Here is a 24,613-nt window from a genome sequence, read left to right as displayed (position 1 = left end):
TGACAAAAGAGATGGATTATTATATGACTTTTTTTAATTCAAGAAAAATCCTGCACAATATGCCTTTAATAAAGGACATATCTGATTTAATGTGTTTCCTTTAGATGCCCTAGTTAAATAGTATGATAAGTGATAACACATGATCAAGTTAGCAGTATTCTGCTCAGTTTTGTTAAAAACAGTGGTGCTGTGTCCAAAAATTTCTTTAACTTTCCAAACCTGACAGTCCAACATTCCTGCCCGCTTCATGCAGCCCTCCCACACCAACAGTGGCTTTGCACCGTAGAAATTGATACTCCTAATTAGGTGGGAAAAATAGGGGGAAAATCTGACAAGAAATCTTTATTAAACTTTATTTAGCTTGATGAAACCTGTATACACAGGGGTATTGTTCAGTAGAACACAGGCACTTTAACGTTGGCAGGGTTAGCAGTTCATTTCCTGAGTAGATGTTGGATCAGATGAAGGTTAAATGACCCCTGTGGAGAAATTAGGTGGCGAGAGCGGTTACTCTGAGAGTAATACTATAGTGCCCTCAAATACATGTTTACATCTTCTAAAGTACAAAACAGTTTAAAACGTAAATAAGAACAGAATGAAATTATTTGCAAATACTTTTGACCTATATTTAATTGTATACAGTGCAAAAAAGGATATTTAATATTCAATCTGATATGTTCTTTTGTAAGTGTACATTTGATGCATTTGGTTCAGAAAAGTTAGGACAAGCTCTCCATCGTTTGCCACCACAAATTTTCAACTGGAGACTATCACCTGAACTCTTGTACTATGAAACTACGCTTGTAACACATGCAGAACGTGTCTTGGTTTTGTCCTGCTTAAATAAGCAGGGACGTCCCTGAAAAAGACGCCCGGATGGCAGCAGATGTTGCTCCGAAACCTGCACCCCCTCAGCTCTGCCACTATGCACTAAATATTAACTTGCTTCTGTCTTTCCGTCTGCTCTATATTCTATAGTTTATTTTCCCTTCCTGGCCTCGCCTCGCTCCTCCCTCCATCCTCTCCTCGCTCGTGGGTCCAAAGGTTACCCACTGTCATCAACTTTTGCCATGTTGCCAAAGCAGCAGCTCAAACACACTCGCACAAAGTGCACACTGACCCTCATTCTCACACCGCTCCTGTAAGCTAACACACACACACACACACACACACACACACACACACACACACACACACACAGAGTGTATGACAGACCAAAGGTGCACTTGGAGCGGCCACTTTTATCAGTTCCTCGCTAATGGCTCTCTACTGACTCGCATTGTACAGCACACACACTCACACACACATTCGCGGTGAGGACAGTATGCAGGCAGAATGGTTCAGCATGAGAGGCAGAAGAGGAGTGTGTTTGTCTTCCGACGTGTGTACCCCCCCCGAGATTGTGATTTCTGAAGAGGGGCTCATTAGCTGCTGTCTGTCCATGTAAGACCTCAGGCTCACAGGGTGGTCCGTCCACCGCGTGCGTGTGTGTTTGACGTTATAACCAGGTAATGAAGGTGTTTGTCAGAGAGCATATGGAGGGGGTCTGCAGAAAGAGACGTTTAAGCGTCAATTAATTAAGGAGGGAAACAAGAAATCAAAGTGTTGGCGAGTGAGTGGATTGAAGGGACGATCGGCGTGCAGAGAAAGAGACATGAAAGAATGAAAAGAAAGGAAGGAAGTAAGACTTTTAGAGTGTTTCTACATGTGGTGGATAATTAGGGAGTGGGCTGAGGTCCAATTATAGACCTACCACCCACTCCGACACAGAAAGCACACCATAGGGTGTGTGTTTATGGTAAGCAAGGTGTGTGTGTGTGTGTGTGTGTGTGTGTGTGTGTGTGTGTGTGTGTGTGTGTGTGTGTGTGGAGGGCATGCACTAATGGTTTCCTGGTCAGGGTTAGGGTGCTGGCTTGAGGCGTTTTTACAGAGCAGTTACACTGACCTTGAAAAAGAAAGAAGCGGCTAAAGACCGTTTTCATTTTCATTAACTTGTCGACTGTTTTGGTCAATCATTTGCTCTATAAAATGATAGAGAACAGTGAAAAAATGGAGATCACAACCAACCAAACTCAAAAGACATTCAGTTTATAATGATATGAAGCAATGACAAGCAGCAAAATACAGTATCATGAGTCTTCTTTTCACGATTCCTGAATCAATTTTTAAAAATATATAAACAACTAGCGCTTAGTCTGTTAGCTCGATGGGAATATGGGAATTCCCATTGACATGCTAATGGAAATTAGCATCTCAGTTGTCTAAACAAACTGATCCATTTTACTTCACATGCAGTATATACAGTATTTCCTCTGATCTGTGGAAACTGATGAGGAGCTGATTTCATTTCGCTAATTCGGTCTTTTACTCTGGCTTCAACACTGACCAGCTACGGAAAGCAGCGTTTGTGCCGCGGTGCATCTGTAATATGATGCAGTAGTGCCTGGTGGAAATTGCAGATTATGACACCAGCTTGATGACCACAAACAGCTAAGATTTACTTCAAAAAGTGTTTTATTTACAACTTTTATATGCAGTTTAGCAATGATGCTGAAATAAAACTCAGAAGGACTGACTGTGTGATTCAACTTTTTTCACATGGTCTAGTGTTAAAAAAGCAATTAATCGTATTATTAGAAGAATGCAATACATATCAAATCGTATTAGTATCGAATCAGGACACAAGTGGATCGTCCCGGCCCTAAAAAGGGAGAATAAAAGTTAGAAAATCCGTGAATACACACTGAGAGATTGAAAGAGTGGATGGATTATGATAGAAAGAGGTCAGACTGGAAGGAGTGTAACAGATACGCACGTATGCAAGGCAAAACTAGAAAGCAACTGCCAGGTATGTAAAACTCTGCAGGCATAACATGCAAATATATGTGTGTGTGTGTGTGTGTGTGTGTGTGTGTGTGTGTGTGTGTGTGTGTTGAGCCTCCTGTCTGTGTGGCTTGATAGTTATATGGGAGATGTTGTCATATTACTGGTCACATGAGCCTATAGATGACATTCCTCTGGGTAAATGTGTCTTGTGTGGGTTTGTGTGTCTGCTCCCGATGGAATTCCCCATCTACTGTGGTGTGCATTGACACTGGATATACTCAGTCGAAGAGGGGGGGAAAAAAAGGGAAACAAAGGAGAGAGAGACCAGAACGAATCACATAACCTCCGTCTGTAGTGTGACAACTGAGATACACCATTTAATGTGTCAAATACATAAACAAAATGAAGGAAACAAGAATTACAGCGTTGTGGTTGTATGTCTCCGCACACCAGTCGAATTACAGTTTACAACCACATCTGTCCAGACTCATATAATGTATATAGTGAGGATTCTAAAGGGATAGTTCACCCAAAAATGAAAATTCAGTCATCTGCTCGCCCTCATGCCAGTTGAAGGTAAGGTTTAGTTTTTTTAGTCCACAAAACTCTGCTGGAGCTTCACAGGAAAACAGTGTGTGTGGTGTGACAGTCTGACTTTAGGAGGCTTGGATTTCTGCTTGGAAACTGCTCACCATTGACTTCCATTGTTTGGGAGATTCTGCAACGCCGTTTCCCTGCAAAACTCCAGGGGGGTTTTGCAGGAATAACAAAATAAAACCGACCCTCAGTTGGTGCGTGAGTAGATAATGATTGAATTTTAATTTTTGGGTGAACTATCCCTTTAAGTGAAGTTTTTGCAAAATGCGTGTCTGATTCGCGAATAATTTCCAGTGAGAAACTCGCTGTCTTCACTTTTACTTCTCTATTTTTACTGAGGAGCACAGATGACTGATAGTGAGCTGAATATTATGACGCTGCTGTGAAGTTGACCTTTGACCTTTTGGATATAAAACGTCATCACTTCATCATTTTCTCTTTTTTTAGAGATTTATGGGAAATTTTCAGTCCTAGTGGACGTTTGTACCAAACTTGAAGAATTCACAGACAGCAGATGGAAAAACTGTACATCCACAAAGTAACTTTAATATCTCATCTGGAGCAACTGAGCATGGTACAATTGCCCCCGGTCTCCCCTCCTGTTGTGTATATGCTTTATAACTTTTATTGAACATCATTTAGCACAGCATTTAAAAAGTTATCATTGCTTTGTCAGCGGGCACACACCTCGACTCTGACGTATGATGTCACACATGGGACAGACTGTGAGTTTACAGCCTGTTCATGGAGGCTACAGGGCCTTAAAAATCTGAAAATGCCTTAAATTCTGTTTGGGAAGGTCTTAAATATTTATTTACTAAATGCTGTGATCACAATCTAAAATTCACCGAGGCCAAAGTGCCCGCACATTTAATCTTTGGTGAAATCAACAAAAGACGAGCTGTAAAAAGCGTGGCAATCATCTGTCTAAGAGGAAGTTGACTAGATTTATTGTGACACCAGACTGTCTGTCTGACATCTACTGCATCTAATCATTTGAAATCCATGAACATATTTGGACAAATCTTTTCCAACTCTGTCAGTCATTTTTCCTTACTGACACTATGTTAGAATTAGAATTGTACACAAAGTCATGTAAATAAATTAATAGATTCTTACAGAAAATGGCAGATACTTAAAAAATGCAGTGAAAAACAGACTGAAGTAATTTATCATAACTTAGACGCTTGCAAAAACGTGCAGGCTGAAGCTACAGCTTTTTTTCACATTTGATGTTTAGTTTTACTGCAAAATTGCCCTTAAATTGAATTAAAAGGTGTTACTGAAAAGTAGACACCCTGCTGTTGCTCTTCTGTTACTCCATGCAGCTAAAAAACTAAAGTGAAGAGATTTCACTGATAAAATACAAGCTGACTCTGGATCTTTTCGACTGATGACTTGAATTAAGTTGGCCTATAAATGGGTCAAACTGAGGCTGAAAAGACATTTATTATCGCACAGTTAGCACAGGGTTCATGTGTGAAAAGTGTGCGTATTGGCACCATAAAAATTGTTTGCGAAAGAGAAGTTTTTTTTTTAAACATCATAACGTCGCGTAGCAGCGGTGCTGGAGCATGAAACAGCTGTAAAAATGTAACGTGAGGTCACTCGTATGGTTTCTCTTCAATCCAGCTGTCATCACCATCTTTAGATTGAAGTCAGTGATGTTTAGAGAATCTTTATGTGTCTGAATTTTCAGGTAAAGCAAAGCAGTTTCTAAAATGGATTAAAGTTGAGGGAGGAGTGCACATGGTGTGGATTATTTTTTGTGTGTGAGCGGCTACAGCAAAGGCTACCTGGCGTTTTTACCACTAGTCTCATTTGCCTCGCAGGCCCGAGCCAGACATTTTGATTTGCAAATGATTTGCAGTAAATGCATCAAATAGAAAGCGTGTTTGTCTCTGCTAATAAGACCGGAGGTTGGTTGTGTTTTTGGCGGCGAGGACGTCTGAACTTTCCACGCTGCCTGTTAGCAGTTCATATTGTATTCGGCGTCTCAGAAAAAGATAAACAAACACGAGCCACTGCGGCTTCACTACGAGTTACAGAACTGTTCAGTGTTTGGTGAAGAGAGCATCTGACATCAGGTCACAGCCTTCAGATGGTAATCACTGCATGAAATCGGAGTTGTACAGTTTTCCACTGGTGCCAGCGAGTAAACACAAGTCACAAGTGCAGTAATTTATAGTCCAGTGTTGGACGAAGTCAAAGTTAAGCTGTCAGTCCATTGCTGAGATTTCTATGAAAACATGGTGACAAATTGTTGCTGTAGTTGTAAATCTAAGTCGGGGACGCCCTCTTTAAAAGACTAAATTTACTGCTGCTCATTACGGTCTCATGATGTGGTTGGATTTCTTGATCTCTTCCTCTACTCCTGACCTTTTTGTTTCTTTTTCTTTTTCAACCTTCACCCTTTCTTCTGATCCCACTCATATCCATCTTCCTCTTTCTGCTGGAACCCTGTCCTTTTCCTCTCTCTGTCCCTTCTGTCCTTTTCCCAATCCAAACATCACCCTCTCTCTCTTTCCGTTAGCCGACATTGGAGCCTAAACTCAAGGTATTTTTAGATTAAAATGTACATTTCCTGCAAGTGGGACACAAATTAAATCCAAGGAGAGTTTAGGGAAATACTTTTATTTGCTTTCTTGTGGTGGGATAGCTGTGAGCATGTTTAACTAAAATGCTAACACTCATTAAAACATGCTTATCAAAACACTAGCTAACTAGCTACCTAATCTGTATCAATCATTACCTAGCTAGTTAGCTTGTATTAGCTAACTTAAGATGTGACCATATATTTAACTTTTTCCCCAGCAATATCTTTTAACCGTCCATAAAATTTGTTTTTCTCCTCAAGATAGACAAGCTTAGCATATAGCATATCTAAAAGTTTTGACTGGGCTCCAAGCTAGCTCAGCTGTTATTGGAGGACAGAGCAAAAAGGGGCGGGACTTAGGCAAGGTCTTGTCGGGATTAAAAAAACCTAAATATTTTGTGTCAGTTAGTGGTCAGATTTTGTTACATTCGGACAGAGTGAGGCTAGCTGTTTCCCAGTTTTAGTCTTTATGCTAAGCTAGGCTAACCTGTGCCTAGTTGCACTTTCACATGCGATGTAGAGAGACTGGTGAACTTTTCACCTAAGTTTCGGCAAGAAAGTGAATAAATGTAATTCCCAAAGTATTGCTTTACAACATAGTGCACATGATTATTAAATTATTTAGGTAAAAAAAAAAAAAAACAATATAGATATTTCCAGTGAGATGTATTGAACGCCAAATGTCAGTTTGTAGTTTTTCATAATTGTTCATAATACTTACATTTTCTCTTGATATTTTTGAGTATAGTGTGCAGTGTCTGTCTTACTTACACAGTTTAGATCATTTATTTATAGTTATTAAATAGTTTATAGTGCTGTAAAAGAATAATTTGTATTGTCTCTTCAAAACACATTTTATTAACTGTTGTTTTTTACTTGTTTTTCAACCTACCATGATTATTCCCTTGTTGAAGGCAAGTATCATTATTGTGAGTATACATGAGTGAAATAGTCCCTTATGGAGTCTTATGAAGTAATAACATATCATTTTGTAATTTGCTTGTCTTTGCTTCAGTATCCTGCTTCATTTATGTCATTGTTAAGCGTTCAGAACGTCTCTTTAAAGCAGAATCTGACTTCATTCAGTCTTGAATGAATGTCCAAATGTTCAACATTCAGCCACTCAGTGCATGTTTGCACATTTATGTATTAAACCTGAAACTATGACCATTTATGTATCAGCTTTATTAAAATCATGTGGCAGTAATTCTATTTGTTCCACCCCACATTAGAAAATACCATTTATATGTGGTCAGTGGTTGCTTGTGTGTTGTGTTTTTGTAAACTTGCTGATAGGACGCCCGTGGGAAAGTTTCCTGTGGGTTGCCGGGCAGATCTTTCCCGTCTGATGTTGATAATGATGATGCTGACATTGATGCTCATGACGACATGCGTATATGAGTCATCCGTCATAAACAATCTGGAGCGTCATCGCTGTTTCCCAGGACGTCTGGACGATGTGTTTTGTCTGTTGGACCAGCGTTTGACCGCTTACCACTGTAATTACAGAGCCAGTAGCTGCGTGTGTGTGTGTGTGTGTGTGTGTGTGTGTGTGTGTGCGCGCGGTCATGGCATCTTGCGTATGACTCCATAATGATGATGCTAATGACATGTTGATGCAGGCTCCTGTTCCATCATTATGCTGCACATGAATGAGATCGTCATGCTCGCCAAACTCTGTGGTTTCCAGCGTCGAAACAGCTGTTGCACGACACGTGCACACAAGCACACAATATCCCCGTCTGTCTCTCTGTCTGTCCACAATCCCATAATGGCAAAGCACCATAAAACAGCAGGTACAGCCACTGCAGCCATAAACAGATGATTTCATATCACACGGTCCTTATATTCTGCTGTGTAAAGAGAGCAGCTGCTGTATGCTCTCTGTTACGCCAGCTGTTTTCTTAAATGCAGCTTGGGAACAACATGGATCACAGGGGCCTCATAGAACCTGCTGCACTCAACAAGAGGACGATATTTAATTATACTTTTAATGGTACACAAGGTGAACAAGCTGAAACAAGCACATGACTTATTTACGAGTTTAATTGATAGTTTTTAGAAATACAAACTGAGGAATTCAGATCTCACATGAAGCTACAGTTTTCTCATATTTAATGCAAAGTTGACATTGTTTGAGATGTCTTGGGATTGATCAATATGTGTGCATAAGACTGTCATTACACGGTCATAACCATGTAATGACACCCGTCCTGGCTACCCGGGACTGACTCAGCTGTAGCTGCATGGCTAACTGAGCTAACTCGCCAACGCCAGCTACAGATAACAGCAGACAGTCTGTAAGCTAAACCACCGTGGCGCTGTGCTCTGTCATCAAACCGGCCTTATAACATTTAATGACATCTTTATGACAAGTCCAAATGATACCACTGTAGGTGAAATCCAGGAAATATTCATGATGCTGTTGTAAAAGCATTTGACGGTGTAATAAAACTTCACATCTTTATGACAAGTCCAAAATATATCACTTTAGACAGTCAGTGTAAAAAACAACCACATATGACAGTTTAATGTCATGTTAAAACATAAAGCTAAACAGTTTCTTGAGATACATCCAGATGTGTACATAAGACTCATTACACTGTCATAACCATGTAATGACACCTGTCCTGGCAACCCGGGGCTGATTTAGCTGTAGCTGCATGGCTATCTGAGCTAACTAGCTAATGCCAGCTGCAGTGGTTAGCCTAATTTAGCAATTAGCTAACTTCTGGTAAGGTAACCCTGTTGGTAAATCATCCTGGTGCTGTGCTCTGTCGTCACACTGGCCTAATAACATTTAATGACATCTTTATGACATATCCAAATTATACCACAAGTCCAGGAAATGATTTATGACACTGTTATAAAAACATTTGAGCGTGTAATAAAACTTAACGCAATTGATTAAATAAAGTGGTTTATATAATATAGCTAAACTTCAATCTGAACTAAACAGATGTCACTGTAATAACTCATTATATTCCCACACATCAGCATCAGTGTCATCATGCACAGTAGAACTGATGGTCAAAACTATGAAAGTAAGACCCAAGTTGTAAAAATTATCCTCTCAGAGCTTTAAAGGGACAGTTCGGATTAATTGGAGTGGGGTTGTATGAGGTCACCAGGACGCAAAACTAAGCAATGTGCTGCTGTGGACAGGTTCAACAACAACTTATTTTAGCCACTTGAAAAGTGGCCCACATAAAAAAAAAATACATATCAGTTTAATGTTTTGAATATTCTCATAACTTTATTTTGTAAAAGCAAACCACTGTTATACAGGCCAGATGTTGTTATATCCAAACCAACCAAACTCCATTGGCAAAATTAGTAATTTTACCTCACAGGACACAGGAGTTGTTTGTCTACCGCTGCCTCAGTCTGTTAGTTTATTTGTGTTATTGTGTGTCTTTGGTAAATCTGAACTGACTGTTTAAAACACAGAAGTCACATAACACAACAAACAAACTAACAGATCGAAGCAGCAGTAGACCAGAAACTCCTGTGTTCTGCAAGGTAAAATTATGTTTTTGTCAATGGAGTTTGGTTGGATTGGAGAGAGCAGTATTGGGCTCATATAACAGCCGTTTCCTGATGGGAAAAGCTGTCTGATGGCAAAGTAAAACTGTAAAAATATTCTAAATATGGCATGCATTTAAACTGCTATTAATTTTCAGTTGTCTGAAATGCATTTTGCCGCTGATCCATTGCTTAGCTTCCTAAAAATCTGGGGTGTGCCAGCCAACATCTACTACAGTCCCTCACACCACTTCAAATAGTTTGAACTATCCCTTTAAGCACGGTGGAGCTCACTTTCTCTTATTGTTGCCTTTTCAACCCTCTGATGTCTCAATTTCTGTTGTCGTCTAGGAACCCAACAGCGGGCCCCCCACCCTGGTAACCCTGAAAGTTGACCCAGATGGATTCTTCCTCTACTGGACTGGAGGGTCCAACCTGGTGAGACACACACACACTCACACACACTGGTTGGTCTCAAAGTAGGCCAAAAACACACACGATGAAACACAAATGGGCCACACTAAAAGCAGACCACAACGGATTTATAATGCAGCAACATGAGTGCCAAAGTGGATATTACACTAGTTCTTTGTTTACTTAGATTCTACCACACTCCTTTGTCTTCCAGCTATTTCTGTCGTTCTCAGTTGCTGTTTCTTCTTCTTCCTCTCTTGTTGTGTGTCTTTGTGTCTTATCGTGGTTTTATCCGGTCCATTAGTTCAGCCAAAGCGGCTTTCATCAATTTGTCCCGGCCTTGTTTGTTTGCTTCTTCTTTCCCGTTCCTCCTTCTCCCTGATGTCTCTGTGGTCGCCATCCTTTTAGCCCTCCATCTCCTTCACCCCGTCTCGTCTGTACTTCCCAGAAACCATCACGCTCCTTAACTTTGGTGGTTGTGCTTAAGCCATTAGTTTAGTAATATTGGATTTTAGCTGACATAATTGGAGGCGGCGAATCGGGAGGATGTTGGCGTGTTTTGAGATTTTGACTGTGGTTGTGTAGTGCAGATATATAAAGGTGTTTCATTTGGATATTCATCTTAAAATCAAATTATGATGATACTAGTCTTGAGAAAGACATTTTCATAAACAAATCACACACACAGCAACCTCTCTGTATCTTTGTCTTCCATCTTTATGACTTTCTTCTTCCTCTTTATCCTCATCTGCAGCTCTTAATCCTCCATTCATCTGTCCCTCCACTGAACACACAGTTCCAAAAAAGCTGGGGTGCTGCATGAAACGTTAATAAAAACAGAATGCACTTTTTAACTTGTATTCAGTTAAATACACCACAAAGACAAGATACTGTAAATGTGCTCTCAGTTTGAATTTGATGCTTGCAACATGTTTCAAAAAAGTTGGGATGAGCGCAACAAAAGACTGGAAACATGAGGATGCGCTGGAAAATACTTTAACTGTTTAAGAACACAAAACTGCAGGAATTTAGGGATTTCACCATCTACAGTCCATAATATCATTAAAAGATTCAGGGAATAAAGAGAAATCTGCCAAAAATCAACTTTGAATGCTCGTGACTTTCCACCTGTCAGGTGACACTGCATTAAAAGACCCACATAATTGTATGTAGGAAACTACATGAGCTTTTGAACACTTTGGAAAAAAACATTTTCACAGTTTGTCGCTGCATCTACAAATGCAAGTTTAGACTCTACCATGCAAAGAGAGAGTCACATGTCACCAATATTCAGAAACGCTGCCAACTTCTCTTTGCCGTCTGAGACGGACTCATGCAAACTGGGTAACTGTCACATCCGTGAAGGCTGCATTACATACGGGTTTTGGAGCAACTTATGCTGCCATCTAGATGACGTGTTACGTTCTGAACAGCATCTCAACTTTTTTGGAACTGGTGTTGTGGATGTATAAAGATCTGAGTGATGCTGGTGCGGTCAGAACATGAGGCCTCCTGGATCAAATGACATTTCAGAGCAGCTCAATTAACTCCCCCTGCACCCCCACCCCATCTCTCTCTATGTTTTTCTCCTCTTCTCTCTCACACAGACGCACACGCACACACACGCACACACACACACACACACACACACACACACACACACACACACACACACACACACACACACACACTGTCCATCTTATTTCTGGCTGTCTATTTATCCAGCAGGCATGTATGGAATGACCTGTTGATAGCCAATATTATCACCGTGTTCCGTCTGCATGTTTTGGAGCGTGTATGTATATATATATATGTGTATGTGTGTGCGTGTGTGTGTACATATCTGGGCCAGAGCACACGTCACCGTGTCCGTGTGCACGTGTGTCAGCATGTGTTAACGCACTCTCATAACGGACAGATGCTTTAAATACTCATTTTATCCCGATGTCTTGCTTGCTTGCGCCTGCACATGCGCGTGTCCATGTGTTATTGAGATAATAGGCCATTTGTCGCCCGAGGTGCAACTGTGACACTGTTTAGCAAAGAGTAAGACTCATTGAATCCCCTCATCGTGACGATGAAGCAGCTCCACACGACGACTGCACACAAGTGTTGTAAAGAAACACAACTTCAGTTACGTTGTTTGGATGTCATATCAGTTGTAGGATCAGATAAAGAAAGAAAAGGGGAGCATTGTAAAAAAAAAAAAAAAAGGTCCACTGATTCACTATATTTAGAACATTTTCACCACTTTCAGACAGTCTTTCACCCATTCCAACCAAACTCCATAGACAAAATCAGTAATTTTACCTCACAGCTGTTGGGAGTTGCTGACCGACTGCTGCCTTTGTTTGTGTATTTTGTGACTTTGGTGAGTCTGAACTTTTCTTTTAAAACCCTGAAGTCACACAATAATTCAAACAAACTAATAGATCAAGGCAGCGGTAGACCAGCAACTTCTTTGTTCTGTGAGGTAAAATTACTGATTTTGCCTATGGAGTTTGGTTGGTTGGGAGAGAGTGATATTTGGCTTATATAAGTAATTTTTTCTCATTAGAAAAGGCTGTTTGACAGCAAAATAAGGTGTAAAAATACTCTAAATATAGCATACACTTTAAATTGATATAAGCACCTCATCTAACCCCATTGCAAATAATCTGAACTATCCCTTTAAGATGAGCCTTTTCTTAAACCATGTGAATGAGCCTGCAGAACCTCAGGTGAAATATCTCCAAACTGGCTGTGATATGTTTGCTTACTTGTATCAGCCATGCAAATAATTTATTTTCATACAGCCACGTCTGATTTTTATCTTGAGACTAAAACAATTCCCAAGTCAAAGGAACTTCCGGCCTGCTTCCCTGGAAATATAAGGAAAAGGCAGAGCCAGTGCCACCTCATTTGCCTTCTGTGCCGCAGTGTTTGGCTTTTCTTTCATTACTTACTTGCTTGCTGCTTTTCATCTTTGTTGTTGTTGGCGTGGCTCGGCTGGATTGTGGTCACTGTTCTTAGTTCAGTAGCGGGAATGCTGCTCGCTGTTGGCCGCGGCCACAAAGAATAAAATATGCCTCAAAACATCCAGACCACCCAGGCCAAATACAGGGGAGTGTGGGTATTTTCGACTTGTAGAACCAGGGTCGGAGACTGGCACTGACTAATAATGGTAGTTCATTTTCGTTATTATTTTGCCACTTCAAAGGTTTTTTATTTTAATATAGATCTGTTCGGTCATTACTGGTATTTCTGAGCTGTATTTCCCAGAGTTTACTTGTCAGTCAAACCGTGTGGCCGGTGCTGTGACGTCTGTGTCTAAAACTTTTCTGTGGATTAAGTTTCTACAGTGACGCAGGTTTAAATCTGTCAGAAGACCTGGACGAACCTTCTTTCTGGTCTAATGAAGCGTCTCTTAACTGTGAAAATAAGTGCACCTGAATGTTTAGTTGAAGAAGCCGGTAACACTGTATTTAAAGGGATGTGAATAAGAGTGTCATTACACTGTCATAACCATGTCATGACACCTCTCATGAACATTTAAGCATTTATGACCGTTGCCATCAAGTGCATTTCAGTCAATGATGTTATTTTTCATGCAAAGTTGACATTGTTTGTGCTTCACATTAATCAAGTCAGTAATGTCTTTGTTATGACAACTTATCTTAATCAAGAGAAAATGTTTTTGTTATGACAACTTGACATTAATCAGGTCAGTAATGTTGTTGTTATGACAACTTAATATTAATCAAGACAACACATCACGTCAATGTCTTGGTTATAACAACTTGACATTATCATCATGAATATTTTACTTGACCTCAGGTAAACTAGTAAATTTTGGACTTGTCATAAAGATGTTATAGGTTTTATTACACTGTCAAATGTTTTGTGAATGAATAATTTGAATAATGAATAATTTCCTGTACTTGAACTAAAGTGACTTGTCAGACTTGTCATAAAGTTGTTATTAAATGTTATAAGGCCAATTTGATGACAGAGTACAGTACCAGGGTGATTTAGCTTACAGAATTAGCTGATGATAAAGGTTAGCTAGTTTACTTGTTGACAAAGGAGGCTAACCACTGTCTGCTGTTTTCTATATCTGCCGTTAGCTAGTTAGCTTGGTTAGCCATGGAGCTAGCCAGCTCATTAGCTGACTCAGCCTTGGGGTGCCAGGAGCCAAACCTGGCAAGAAAACCACCTCAGTACTGTACTCCCTGTCAAACTAGCTACCATCAGTCTTGGAGGTTGTGTTCACTGTGATATAATGGCGGCCATTTTCACAACCAAACACGCATGACTCTTTAATTTAATGTTAGAACATAAAGCTAAACAGTGTCTTTAAGTCCGATAATGTCAAGTTGTCATAACAAATACATACAAAACAGTGTCAACTTTGCATTATAAACGACACAACTGACCAAATAACACGTAATGACAGCAATTATAAGCATTCAAAGCTCCTTCACAGTCATGACAGGTGTCATGACATGGTTATGACACCCCTTCTAATAAAGCGTTACCCTGAAGTCCTACTTCAAAGAGGATGTGGTGGTGACTACAGAGTGAAGCTTTAATTCAGCGTTGCGGCTCCCCAGGAGATTTCCAACCGGAGCTGAAAAGAAAAGGAAGAAAGAGGACACGGTCGGCAACACAGATATCCAGCTATTATTAATGAGATCAGTTAAATACGCTTTTACACAGATGACAAGGGTATTCTGGATGGAACCTATTTCTCTGAATAGAAGGACCCAAAATATTTGATCTCCAGTGCAGTTTTTATTTTTGCTGCTCTGCTTTTATGACTTTACGTGAGCAGCTTTTATTGAGGGATTATTCCCATTAGGAGACGTATCGAAATTCGGCGGGGTGCCTTCGGTCAGCGAGCAGAGCTGGTTTGGACTCTGAAGTCATTTTTAGAATCTCAGCAAAGACACGCAAGGACGTCCAGAGGTCTATAACCCAAAAATGTCATGAGAACCTTTTTTTTTTTTTTTTTTAAACAACGCTCCACTCGAGATGAGAGGACAGAAAGTTCAGCTTTCTTTATCGATGTGAGGAGGACGCAGCACTGAGGTAGCATTTTATATAGGACGGAGTCACATATGCACAAAAACTGAGCCCCTGTGGATTTGAGTTTGAGAACTTTTGAAACAAACACGCTCACTTTTCCCCCCAAAAATGTAACCACTCTTATAGACGAAACCACGAGGTGATTAGAATCAAGTCCAGGTTTTGTCCTTATTCTAAACAAGACAATGGGCCTCATTCACAAACAAATTTGTGCTCAAACTGTGCATACAAATGTTTTACGTACGAATCTGGGATTGATCAATATTTTCTTACCTGAATTTGACCATGTGTGCGCACAGACATTTGATTTCTTTCCCCTTGTTTCCCCTTGATCAGTTGTTGCTTGTTCTTCACCTGTTTCTGTATTTTTCTTCTGGTCTGTTTTTATTTTTTCCACATGAACTTCAATGCCTCTTCTTCATGCATACAACGTGCTCGCCTCGGTTACTGCAGCCCAAGGAGTTACTACTATGAGTCACAAAAGTGTCTTGTCTGTCCTCCTCCTCGGACACGGGCAGAGCAGCGGTGTGTCTGTGGTACAGACCGAATGAAGGGAGGTGGTGCTCAGCGCTGGTAGAAAGCTGTTAAATCAGAGAAATAAAAAGTTATTTCCTCATTGTTTCACAGCGGTTTAGCTCTAAACACAAATAAACACCCTCAGATGGTGACTTTCTGTGGGAACTTATTCTGTGCGCACAGTGAGAACATTTCTACGCACACGTTGGTGAATGAGGCCCAATATTCCTTCTAAGATGTTTACACAGCAAATTAACGTTTACATGCAGTTCACATGAACTGTATCAAATTCAGAGTATTATTATATTTGGTGTAAGAGTGGAAATGTGCCATAGTCAAGCAGGAATGTTGGGAAATATGGTTCTCTGAGGATCTGCATGCGTTTGTTTATATTCTGAAGCAGCTCGCATGTGGGAAAAGTCTGCCTTTAGGGCTTTCTGCCAGAAAGCCACTTTTTTTGTGTTTATTGACATAGTATGGAAAGCAAATAACATATGAAAACAAATGCAAACATTTCACTGTAGCCAGTGATTCCGGGACAGAGAATAAGGACGATGACAGCGGAGGGCTAACATTTTTCTTTTTGAAGCTGTCAGACCAACTAAAAGTTCAAGCATTCAATGAGACGAGAGACCTAGAAAGGAAGTATCATTCAATAGCAGCAGCTTAGGACAATAGAGCACTTTAATATCAAGTGGCCACTGTTGTATCCTGTGTAATACTTCTGACTTATTTTAACCCAAATCCTGATCTTTTCCTGAACCTGACCAAGAAGTTTTGTTCCCTAAACCTAACCAAACATGTTAAAACTGAAAATAATTGTTAAGAAAATGAAAAATAAACATTAGTTTTTGTTTTAAACAGGTGGCAAACCGTGATCTTTTGGGTGAAAGTCCTGTGCTTCACTCATTCATCCACCACGACTTGAGTACCAGACACACTTTCCAAAGTGTGCAAACCCCTTCCTTCACTGACTGATCCAACGCCCGTGCAGCTGCGGGCTCATAAAGTAAAATAAAACCCATTGCACACAAACATTTTATACTTAATATCCATGTGATTTAAAAGAACCAGCCATGCAGACATCTATGAACCAGCGGCCCGGAAAGTCTCGTTCATCCATCATCAGTCTGGGACTTGTTTAGATCACCTGCCTCACTCTTCTCACCTTTTCTTTCATACTTCGTTTTACAGCATTTCTTTAAATCTGCTTTATCTCATTCGCCGTCTCTCTCCTTTTGTATATCCATCTGGATACGTGTCCGTCTCACTTTTTTTCTCCATCTATTCCTCCTCATCCCATCCTCCATCTCTTTTCTCTCTCTCCATCTGTTTCGTGTCACCTCACTTTGTTTAACACGTCCCTTTAAATAACTCTATACTTTTCTCTCTTTTTTCCAGCGTTCCATTTGTTCCTGTCCCTTTTGACACCTTTTCTTTGAAACAGCGTTCGCCCTCCTTTTCTTGAGAACAGTGTATCTTCCTGCTCGACCGGTCAGCTGAGCCTGATGTTTTCTTCCTCCGTCCTCCTACAATAATCTTTGACATCTCACACTCTGTGCCTTTAAACCCCTTCCTTCATCCTCCTCTCTCACAGTTATCTGCCTCTCTCCATCTTTGTGTAATGCTCAGAAGTTCGGCTTACAAGACCTCTGACGTGCGTGCGTGTGTGTGTGTGCGTGTGTGTGTGAATACAGAGTTTCCCATAATGCTTGAGTCAGGGCCGATAACAACCAACTGTCGCTGACAGACACACACACACATGCACACAGTGGCTTGGCAGTGAACGAGGGAGACACACCCCGACATGCACCCGTCTGCTCTGTTTTCTTTCCTGTTCGCTCACTCACTGTCCTCCCGTTCTCTCCGTCTTTCCATTCCTGTATTGTTTCTTACAGAAACTTTTAATGTCAAGTTTAAGTTAAAATAAGATATTATAAAAGCAAACTAACTTTAGGAATCCTGTCTTTCCTTACTGCATCCTGTCTTATCTCAGGTTAGGAAATCCTTAGTACTAGGTGGCTTATCAACTGTTATGTCTGTTACCTAGCAACCAACACTACTTTTCTCATCTCGCCAAGCTAAACGGCTTTGTAACTGTTGGCTTTTATGATCAGAACATACAAAAATATGAGCAAAAAGAAAAACAACAGGCAGATGAGTTAGAATTGTTGTTAACATCTTTAGAGGAATCCAAGGATGCTCTTTTTTTGGGAAATTCTAACTCAGGAGATAAAAGTAAGAGAGTTGGCTAAGCTAGCAGACTCAGACTTCGCCAATCTGGCATCCATTGTGTCAAAGCAAACAATAAATAAATAAATATATAAATAAAAATAATTAAATTAAACACTACTGTTGGCTAACGCTTCTGTTAGTTACTGTTGACAAACACAACCATTAGCTATTGTTAGCTAACATTACTTTTAGCTACTGTTAGCAAACACTATCATTATCTATTGTTAGCTAACATTTCCATTAGCCACTGTAAGAAAACACTACCCTGAGCTACACCACCGTTAGCTACTGTTAGCCATCACTACTGTTAGCTAACAATACCATTAGCTGTTGTTAAAGTTAGGAGAGTTTATTGAAGATTTGGGAAGTTAGAATGTTTGTTATACAGTTTTATGATCTACAGTTGGGATACAAACTTTAGAAACTGTCCATCTTTAAAGGCTGTGTTCCTAAATCAGGTTCCAACCATAATTACTATTGACACCAAACAGTTAAAGGAGAAATCTGTACTATATTTACCGTAATAAATCATACAATGACCGTGATATGTCATCGGAGATTAAGGAAACATGACAAGTTGAAATACTCGTTTCTCTGTCGATGCCACAGCCGCGGTGTCTGCCTTTGAAATTTCTATTCAGGTCCATAACTTGTGTTGTTGTTTACCCATTTCACATTAGAGTGCCAATTAAATACTGAATGTTTGCTGAATGAGTAAGTGTCTGTTTATGAGTTATACTAAATCATTAATAAGCTTTTAGAAGGAGTAGATGTTAAACTGAGCAGTATGTTAATGGAGTTTGGCAGACAGTCAATTAACTCCAAATCCACAGTGTGTACTTTTGGAGCAGTGGGCTTTTAGCTTTACACTGACAGACAATTGACAGTCTCTCTCTCGTTATTGTGAAATTAAAAAGTTGTGCTCCTGCAGCCTGCCTGAGCTTCCTCAGACCTGAGGAGGAGTAGGCGGGGGGACAATGCCTTGTTATAACCTTAGATTGTATAATAAATAGGAATTTTAGCCTATTTAATAGACAGTCTATGGCTCTAACTTGCTATTTGGACTGCAAAACTAACTTTTTGATGTGCAATTGTTACATATTGCTCCTTTTAAGATAGGATCTGCAAGTTAGGAAGTTTCTATCATACGCTCCCAGCCTCTTGAAATCTCTCCACTATTTGCTCTTTGAGATAAAGCTGTTATTAACATGATCAGTAACACATTTTTCCTTGAAGGAATTCACTTTATCTAACCGAGCTGCAGCTACGCTCGTGTGATTTATATTAGCCTACTTCTTATTCCTCGGGAGCTCTGGAGGCATAAATCTAGTAGGGTACACAGAGGTTGAATTTTACAAAAATATTTAAGAAAGAAACGACAGCAGGACTCGGTAACATAACATATAGGCCTCGGTAAATGTTAGTGTAACATGGTTGATACAGTTTGATGTAGCACCTCGGAGAGATATACTCCTACGCTGCTAATTCGTGCAGTCCAAAGGCATGGTTTGTTCCAAGTGGGTGCTGTAATTAAACAATGTATATTTCACCAGTTTTCAAACTTTTACATCGTTTATGTCGAGCAGGAGTTCAGCGCGGACGTCCTCTAGAAGACAGAAACACATTTGATAAAGCAGCTGCAGTAGTTTTCCCTGCATAATCATTTTTTTTAATGCCAGGAAAACTATTACTGTGGACATTAACATACACTCAACGGTAAAAATCTGTTCTTTCATTGGTTTTGGATCTGTTATACTCCCTTTAATGACCTCTAATTGGCTGTAGTACCCAGTTTGGAAACCAGTTCTGCAATATATCCTCCGTACTGGTCGGTGGGTCGAGGCCACAAGCTGAACGCAAAGTGCATGCCAAGCGGCTGAGGGTTACGCAATAAGATCCACATGCACATCCCAGCTCCACACATCTGTTACAACATATGCTTGTAACCTCCTGCTAATCTTGCTGCGTGTGTCCTTTTTCCTGTCCTCTGGCCAAAACTCTTCTTCACCTCCTCCTCTTGACACTTGGAGCCTAAATTAGACGTTTTAGGTATTTAACGGAGGTAAAGGTCGAGACAGATGGGAGGCAGCGGTTGAGACGGTCGAGACGGATCGTAAACTAGAGCCGTCGATCATTTCACATCGACAGGTTGATTAAAGGAACGGGGTGGAGAGTTTGTTGATTGTTCTGTGTGGAGACGGCAGCTGCAGTCGGCTTGAATCCACAGCAGCTACACTGGATACCAGCGGCGGTAAAGAGTCCTCAAATTGTGCACAGAAACTTGTTGAACCACTCTTGAAACATTTTCTGCTTCTGTGCATGTACTGACACATTTTGCTGGTCGACATCCTCATCTTTTCATTGAATTTGTCACCCAGCCTGTAGATCCTAAAGAAGAGCTAAACTTTTGCACACCGGTAGACTTTATTTGTGTTTTCTGCTGTTAAAAGTTGTAAAAGGATTGTATCCTAGCCTCATGTGGCCACACCTGTTGAACTCTGAACAAGGTTATGAATAGGGAAGTGTGGTAATATCAGCATTGTCATCCATTTTGGTTAATAAAGATTTTAAAATTAAATATCAGTATTGGCCCAAGATGTGATGCAAGGTTTCCTGCATTGTGTTGATTGTTTTAAAAGTGTCTGAACAAGATTGCAAAGTTGCTATTTGCAGTGATTGCTCAGCGTCAGTGATGTGAGGAGGAACCAAATCACATTCCTTGACCGGCACATATTTAATTGTCCGTCTGAAGAGCCACTAAAATTAACATTGCAGTGATAGAAAAATCAGAAAAGGCCATTTAATGGAGCTTATGGTGCGTTCAAATGTGGTTGTGTTTACTGTGTCGTGTTCATAACATTGTGACCCGGAAGTTTTCTGCTATCTCCCAGTTCACGACATTCTGTTCACGACCTCCATGTCGTAAAGAGTTCACAAGTCAAGTTGCACTTGAACGCAGCATAAACACAGCTGTCCTTAACTGTGGCACTTGTGTTGTTCACTTTTCTGGCCTTTTATTTTTTAATTTCTGGTTCTTCGGTAAGGATCATGTTGGTAGTTTGAGTATGCTTTAGTAAACCCAGACTTCAATAGCCTTGATACATCGGTAACTAGATGGTGACGAGTGCTATTCTCTGTTTTCATAAAATGTTAAAGGCACAAAGTAATCTGGATGTTCGTGAAACTGTAACGTTATCTAACGTTATCAGCAGAATGCTATTAGCTTTTGCCACAGAGCTAACTTTGGGTCCACTTGAGAAACCACAGGTGAGACTTGCCTTGGTTTTTCTTGGACTTTTCTGCAGCAGGAATTAACTGACACGCTGTAAGATGAACTGTACGTTTACTGCCATACTGACAACTTTCTGCTAAACCTTTCCTCTGCTTTGCTAGCAGCTCTGTCACTCTAAGCCGGTGGCTTATTCTCTGTAATTTGCATGCCGCACATACATAACGCTCTGCCTTATTCTTTAAAGAACTTATGCTATGCTTATAATAGTATCCTTCAATAAAGTTCAATAAAAAACAATTATTTGGGCAGTCGTGATAAAACGTAATCTGTGGAAATATGTGGCTTTTTCACCGCGGTAAGAAAAAAACCAATACGTTCACAGCTCTAGATATTTGCAAAAATCCAATATTGTGCAGCTTAGTTATATAAAAAAGAGTCCATGCATTTTGCTTTTTAGAAACAAATCTTTCCTAGCTATAAATCGGAGATGATAAGCCTAAAATCAGTGTGAATGCATGCCTTCGGTTTCAAAACTTTGTTCTTTTTCTAGCTGTCTAACCAGGTTATAGCTCCGGGCATGATCTTTTTTTCTCGTAAATCAAATTCCCGTCTAACACTTCCTTCATTGGAAAGTGAATGTGTGGGTTACACAGGATGTTAAGAATGTGGTGGGATTTGATGATTCATGTGGTTTTTAAAGAGCACCACCGGGTACAGCCTGCTCTCCGCTGCGCTCACCAGGCCAGATATTATTCATGGCACCTTGTTTGCCTGTTTAAGAACATTTCTGCAATCATTTCCACGCCGCCGTTGCCAGCGCAGATGATTTGTCAGCCATATTGCCGTTTCCAATAAACGAACTGGACCGTGTGATTTAGCGCCGCGAGGCCGGTCCTGGCGGAGCTGCGGCCTCACCTGCCACAGCGGGTTGAGTTGAGATTCACCTGGCAGTGCTACGGCTAATCCTCCACCGTCGCTCTGTTTGACTTTGGCTATCTTTTCCTTCTCACTTTTGCTGTTGGATCTCAACCCGTTTCTGCGCCGCTAATCCACCTTCAATTTGTCTTTCTCCCCCCTCTTTCACTTCCCTCTTTGTGTCGGGGGCAGCTGGTAGCCGTCAGACGGATGAGGCAGAAGTTGTTCTCTAATATAAACTGAAGGATGACATTTCCTCCCCCTCTGCTCTCCATCTCTTCTTTCTCTCTTGTCCTCTTTTCTCCCCCTCTCTTATTCGCCTCCCCTCTGCTCCCCTCCTCTTTGCTCTCATCAATACATTTTCTCACGTGATCCCTGCTTACACTTTTAGAAATGATGGTTCTGAAAGGGTTCTACCAAAAGGGCTGAGGTTCTACCCAGAACCATTTGCTTCTAAAGAATCCTTTCTTAAAGAAAGGGTTCGTCAAAGTGTTCTTTGTAAGACTAAGGGTTCCATTTAGAACACTTCTCATCCAAAAACTCCTTTTTAGAAGAAAAAGTTTCATCAAGGGTTCTTTGTACCACGATATAAAAGAGTTCTTGGTAGAACCCCCTGGGTGGGCACAAGAAAAAAACCCTTGGAATATAGAAGGGTTCTTGGGAGAATGTCCTGGGTGGGTTCTAGGTAAAACCCTTGGAATAAAAAAGAGTTCTCGAGACAACCTCTTGGTTAGTTTCTAGATGAAACATTTGGAGTATAGAAGGGTTCTTGGTAATAGTTCCTGGTGGGTACTAGGTATTACACTTCAAATATGAAAGGGTTCTTACTGTAAAACCCTCAGTAGGTTCTTGTTAGCACTCTCAGAAAGTGAAAAAATTCTGTATAGAATGCCCAGGAAGGGTTCTGGGTGGAACCATGACAGCATTGAAGGCTTCTCCTTTAGAACCTCTCACAGGGGGTTCTGGCTATAACCCTTGAAGTTTGGTCTTACTAAAATCCTTCTGAAATGGTTCCTTTAAAGGGATACCTTTAAGAATAAGTTCTATTACTAACTAAAAAGGGTTCTCCTATGGATGAGCCAAAGAACCCTTTATGGTTCTAGTTAGGCCCTTTATCTCTCAGAGTGTGCGAGAGTTATTGCTCTTTAATTTCTTGTAACAACACTTCTAATCTCCCTTGTTCTCCCTCTCGGCGTGGGAAAGTTGGCAGGAAGTTATTCAGACGGGGAGATGGGGGTTTTGGGGAATTTCGTTGCCCCGTCTTCCCCTTTCCTCCCACTCCTCCTCCACATTTCCCCTTTTCCAAGAATTCCCCCCTCTCTCCTTCCTCTCTTCCTCCTGTCTTTTCCTCCCCTGCCTCCGTCTTTAAAGGTGCACAGGTCACATCAATAGCACCGGGGCTTTTTTAGACATTTGCCCCTGGGGGCGTAACTGAGTTGCCACAGAACTCCAATTTAGCCTGTAATGTTGTGGAATTGATTTCACATACTTTGACCAGATTGAGAGGCGGGACACACACACAGAAACCACAAACACGAGTGTGTCAGGTGTTACCTGTGATGTAGATTTACCTAACAGCCCCGGGGGTGGTGGGGTGGGGTGGGGGGGCTGCTCAGTGTCACCATGTACTGACTGGAGGTGTGAAAGTGATTTAAACCGTGTCAGTCCGACATGAGAAGACGTGGGCATCATTACTGTGAGCGCTTCAACAAAGGTTATTCAATTTTCAGTATTGATTCATGTGTGCATTTATTTATTGTTTGTTTGACGCTTTTTTATTGACTTTCCAGTAAAACCACTAAACTATTGTTTGCAGCATATTATCGGAAATCAAAGTGTATTCAAGCGCAGGACAGCTGCATTATTCAAATAACTACAGTTATGAAAGATGTGCATTTATTTTCTTTCTTAACTGATTGTTTAAAGCTATAATATTTAATACATCTGCATTAAAATGTCTAAAAATGCTAGACGTATGTTTTTTTATAGTTGATTTGTGTACTTATATTATCCCAAATGTTTCCAAAAATTTATTCATTGTTTTTGTGAATTGTGACACCCCTTAGTGTGCAGACATAAGAGTGATATTGAGAAAGTGAATGAACGTATTTCCCAAAAGCCGAGAAAACACGAGAAAATTGGTGAACGTGACAAGTTCTACTAAATCACTCATAAAAACTTTGTAAGAACAAATCTGTTTGCACGAGCGATTCTGGCATGAGGGTCATTGTTCTGTCGAGTGGCTCGGTCCGAGCGGTCGATGTTTGACGACCTGGGCTCAGCTGTGTTTTTCCAGAATCGCTCGCTGCATCTTAAATGGAAAAGATTCAGCTGACATTTTCAAACAACCCCAAACATATTAGATTTAAAACGGAGAAGCCGAGGAAATTCTGGGAGCTAAAACAAGCAAATGTTTGGAACCTTTCCTCGGCCACTGCTTGGAACGCTCCGTTGATTTGGCTATTCATTTTCTGTTGAATGGCTTAATTTTTAATGATCATTTTGAATGGCTTCCCTGCCCACGATTGATGCACTAGAACCAAACCCAACTGAACTGGTCATACTGGTGTGTGTGTGTGTGTGTGTGTGTGTGTGTGCGTGCGTGTGTGTGTGTGTAAATGAGCCAGCTGAATTGTTAGTAGAACGAATGTTGGCAGGTATAAGTAGAGATCTAATAGAGATTATCTCCT

General features: G+C 40.6%; 1 protein-coding gene across 1 annotated transcript in view; it reads left to right on the top strand.

Moving 5' to 3' along the window:
• plcb3 (phospholipase C, beta 3 (phosphatidylinositol-specific)) overlaps nt 1-24,613 on the top strand; it is a 64,153-nt gene that overhangs the window by 9,458 nt on the left and 30,082 nt on the right. The window contains exon 2 of the mRNA XM_084711864.1: nt 9,896-9,982. Coding sequence (XP_084567990.1) covers nt 9,896-9,982 — 87 coding nt within the window. The remainder of the gene's footprint in view (nt 1-9,895; nt 9,983-24,613) is intronic.

Source organism: Lutjanus erythropterus, chromosome 23 (assembly GCF_056507025.1).
Source record: "Lutjanus erythropterus isolate fLutEry1 chromosome 23, fLutEry1.hap2, whole genome shotgun sequence".
Classification (NCBI taxonomy): Eukaryota; Metazoa; Chordata; class Actinopteri; order Lutjaniformes; family Lutjanidae; genus Lutjanus; species Lutjanus erythropterus.
Note: the sequence above shows the minus strand (reverse complement) of the source record. Positions and strands in the feature narration are given on the sequence as shown.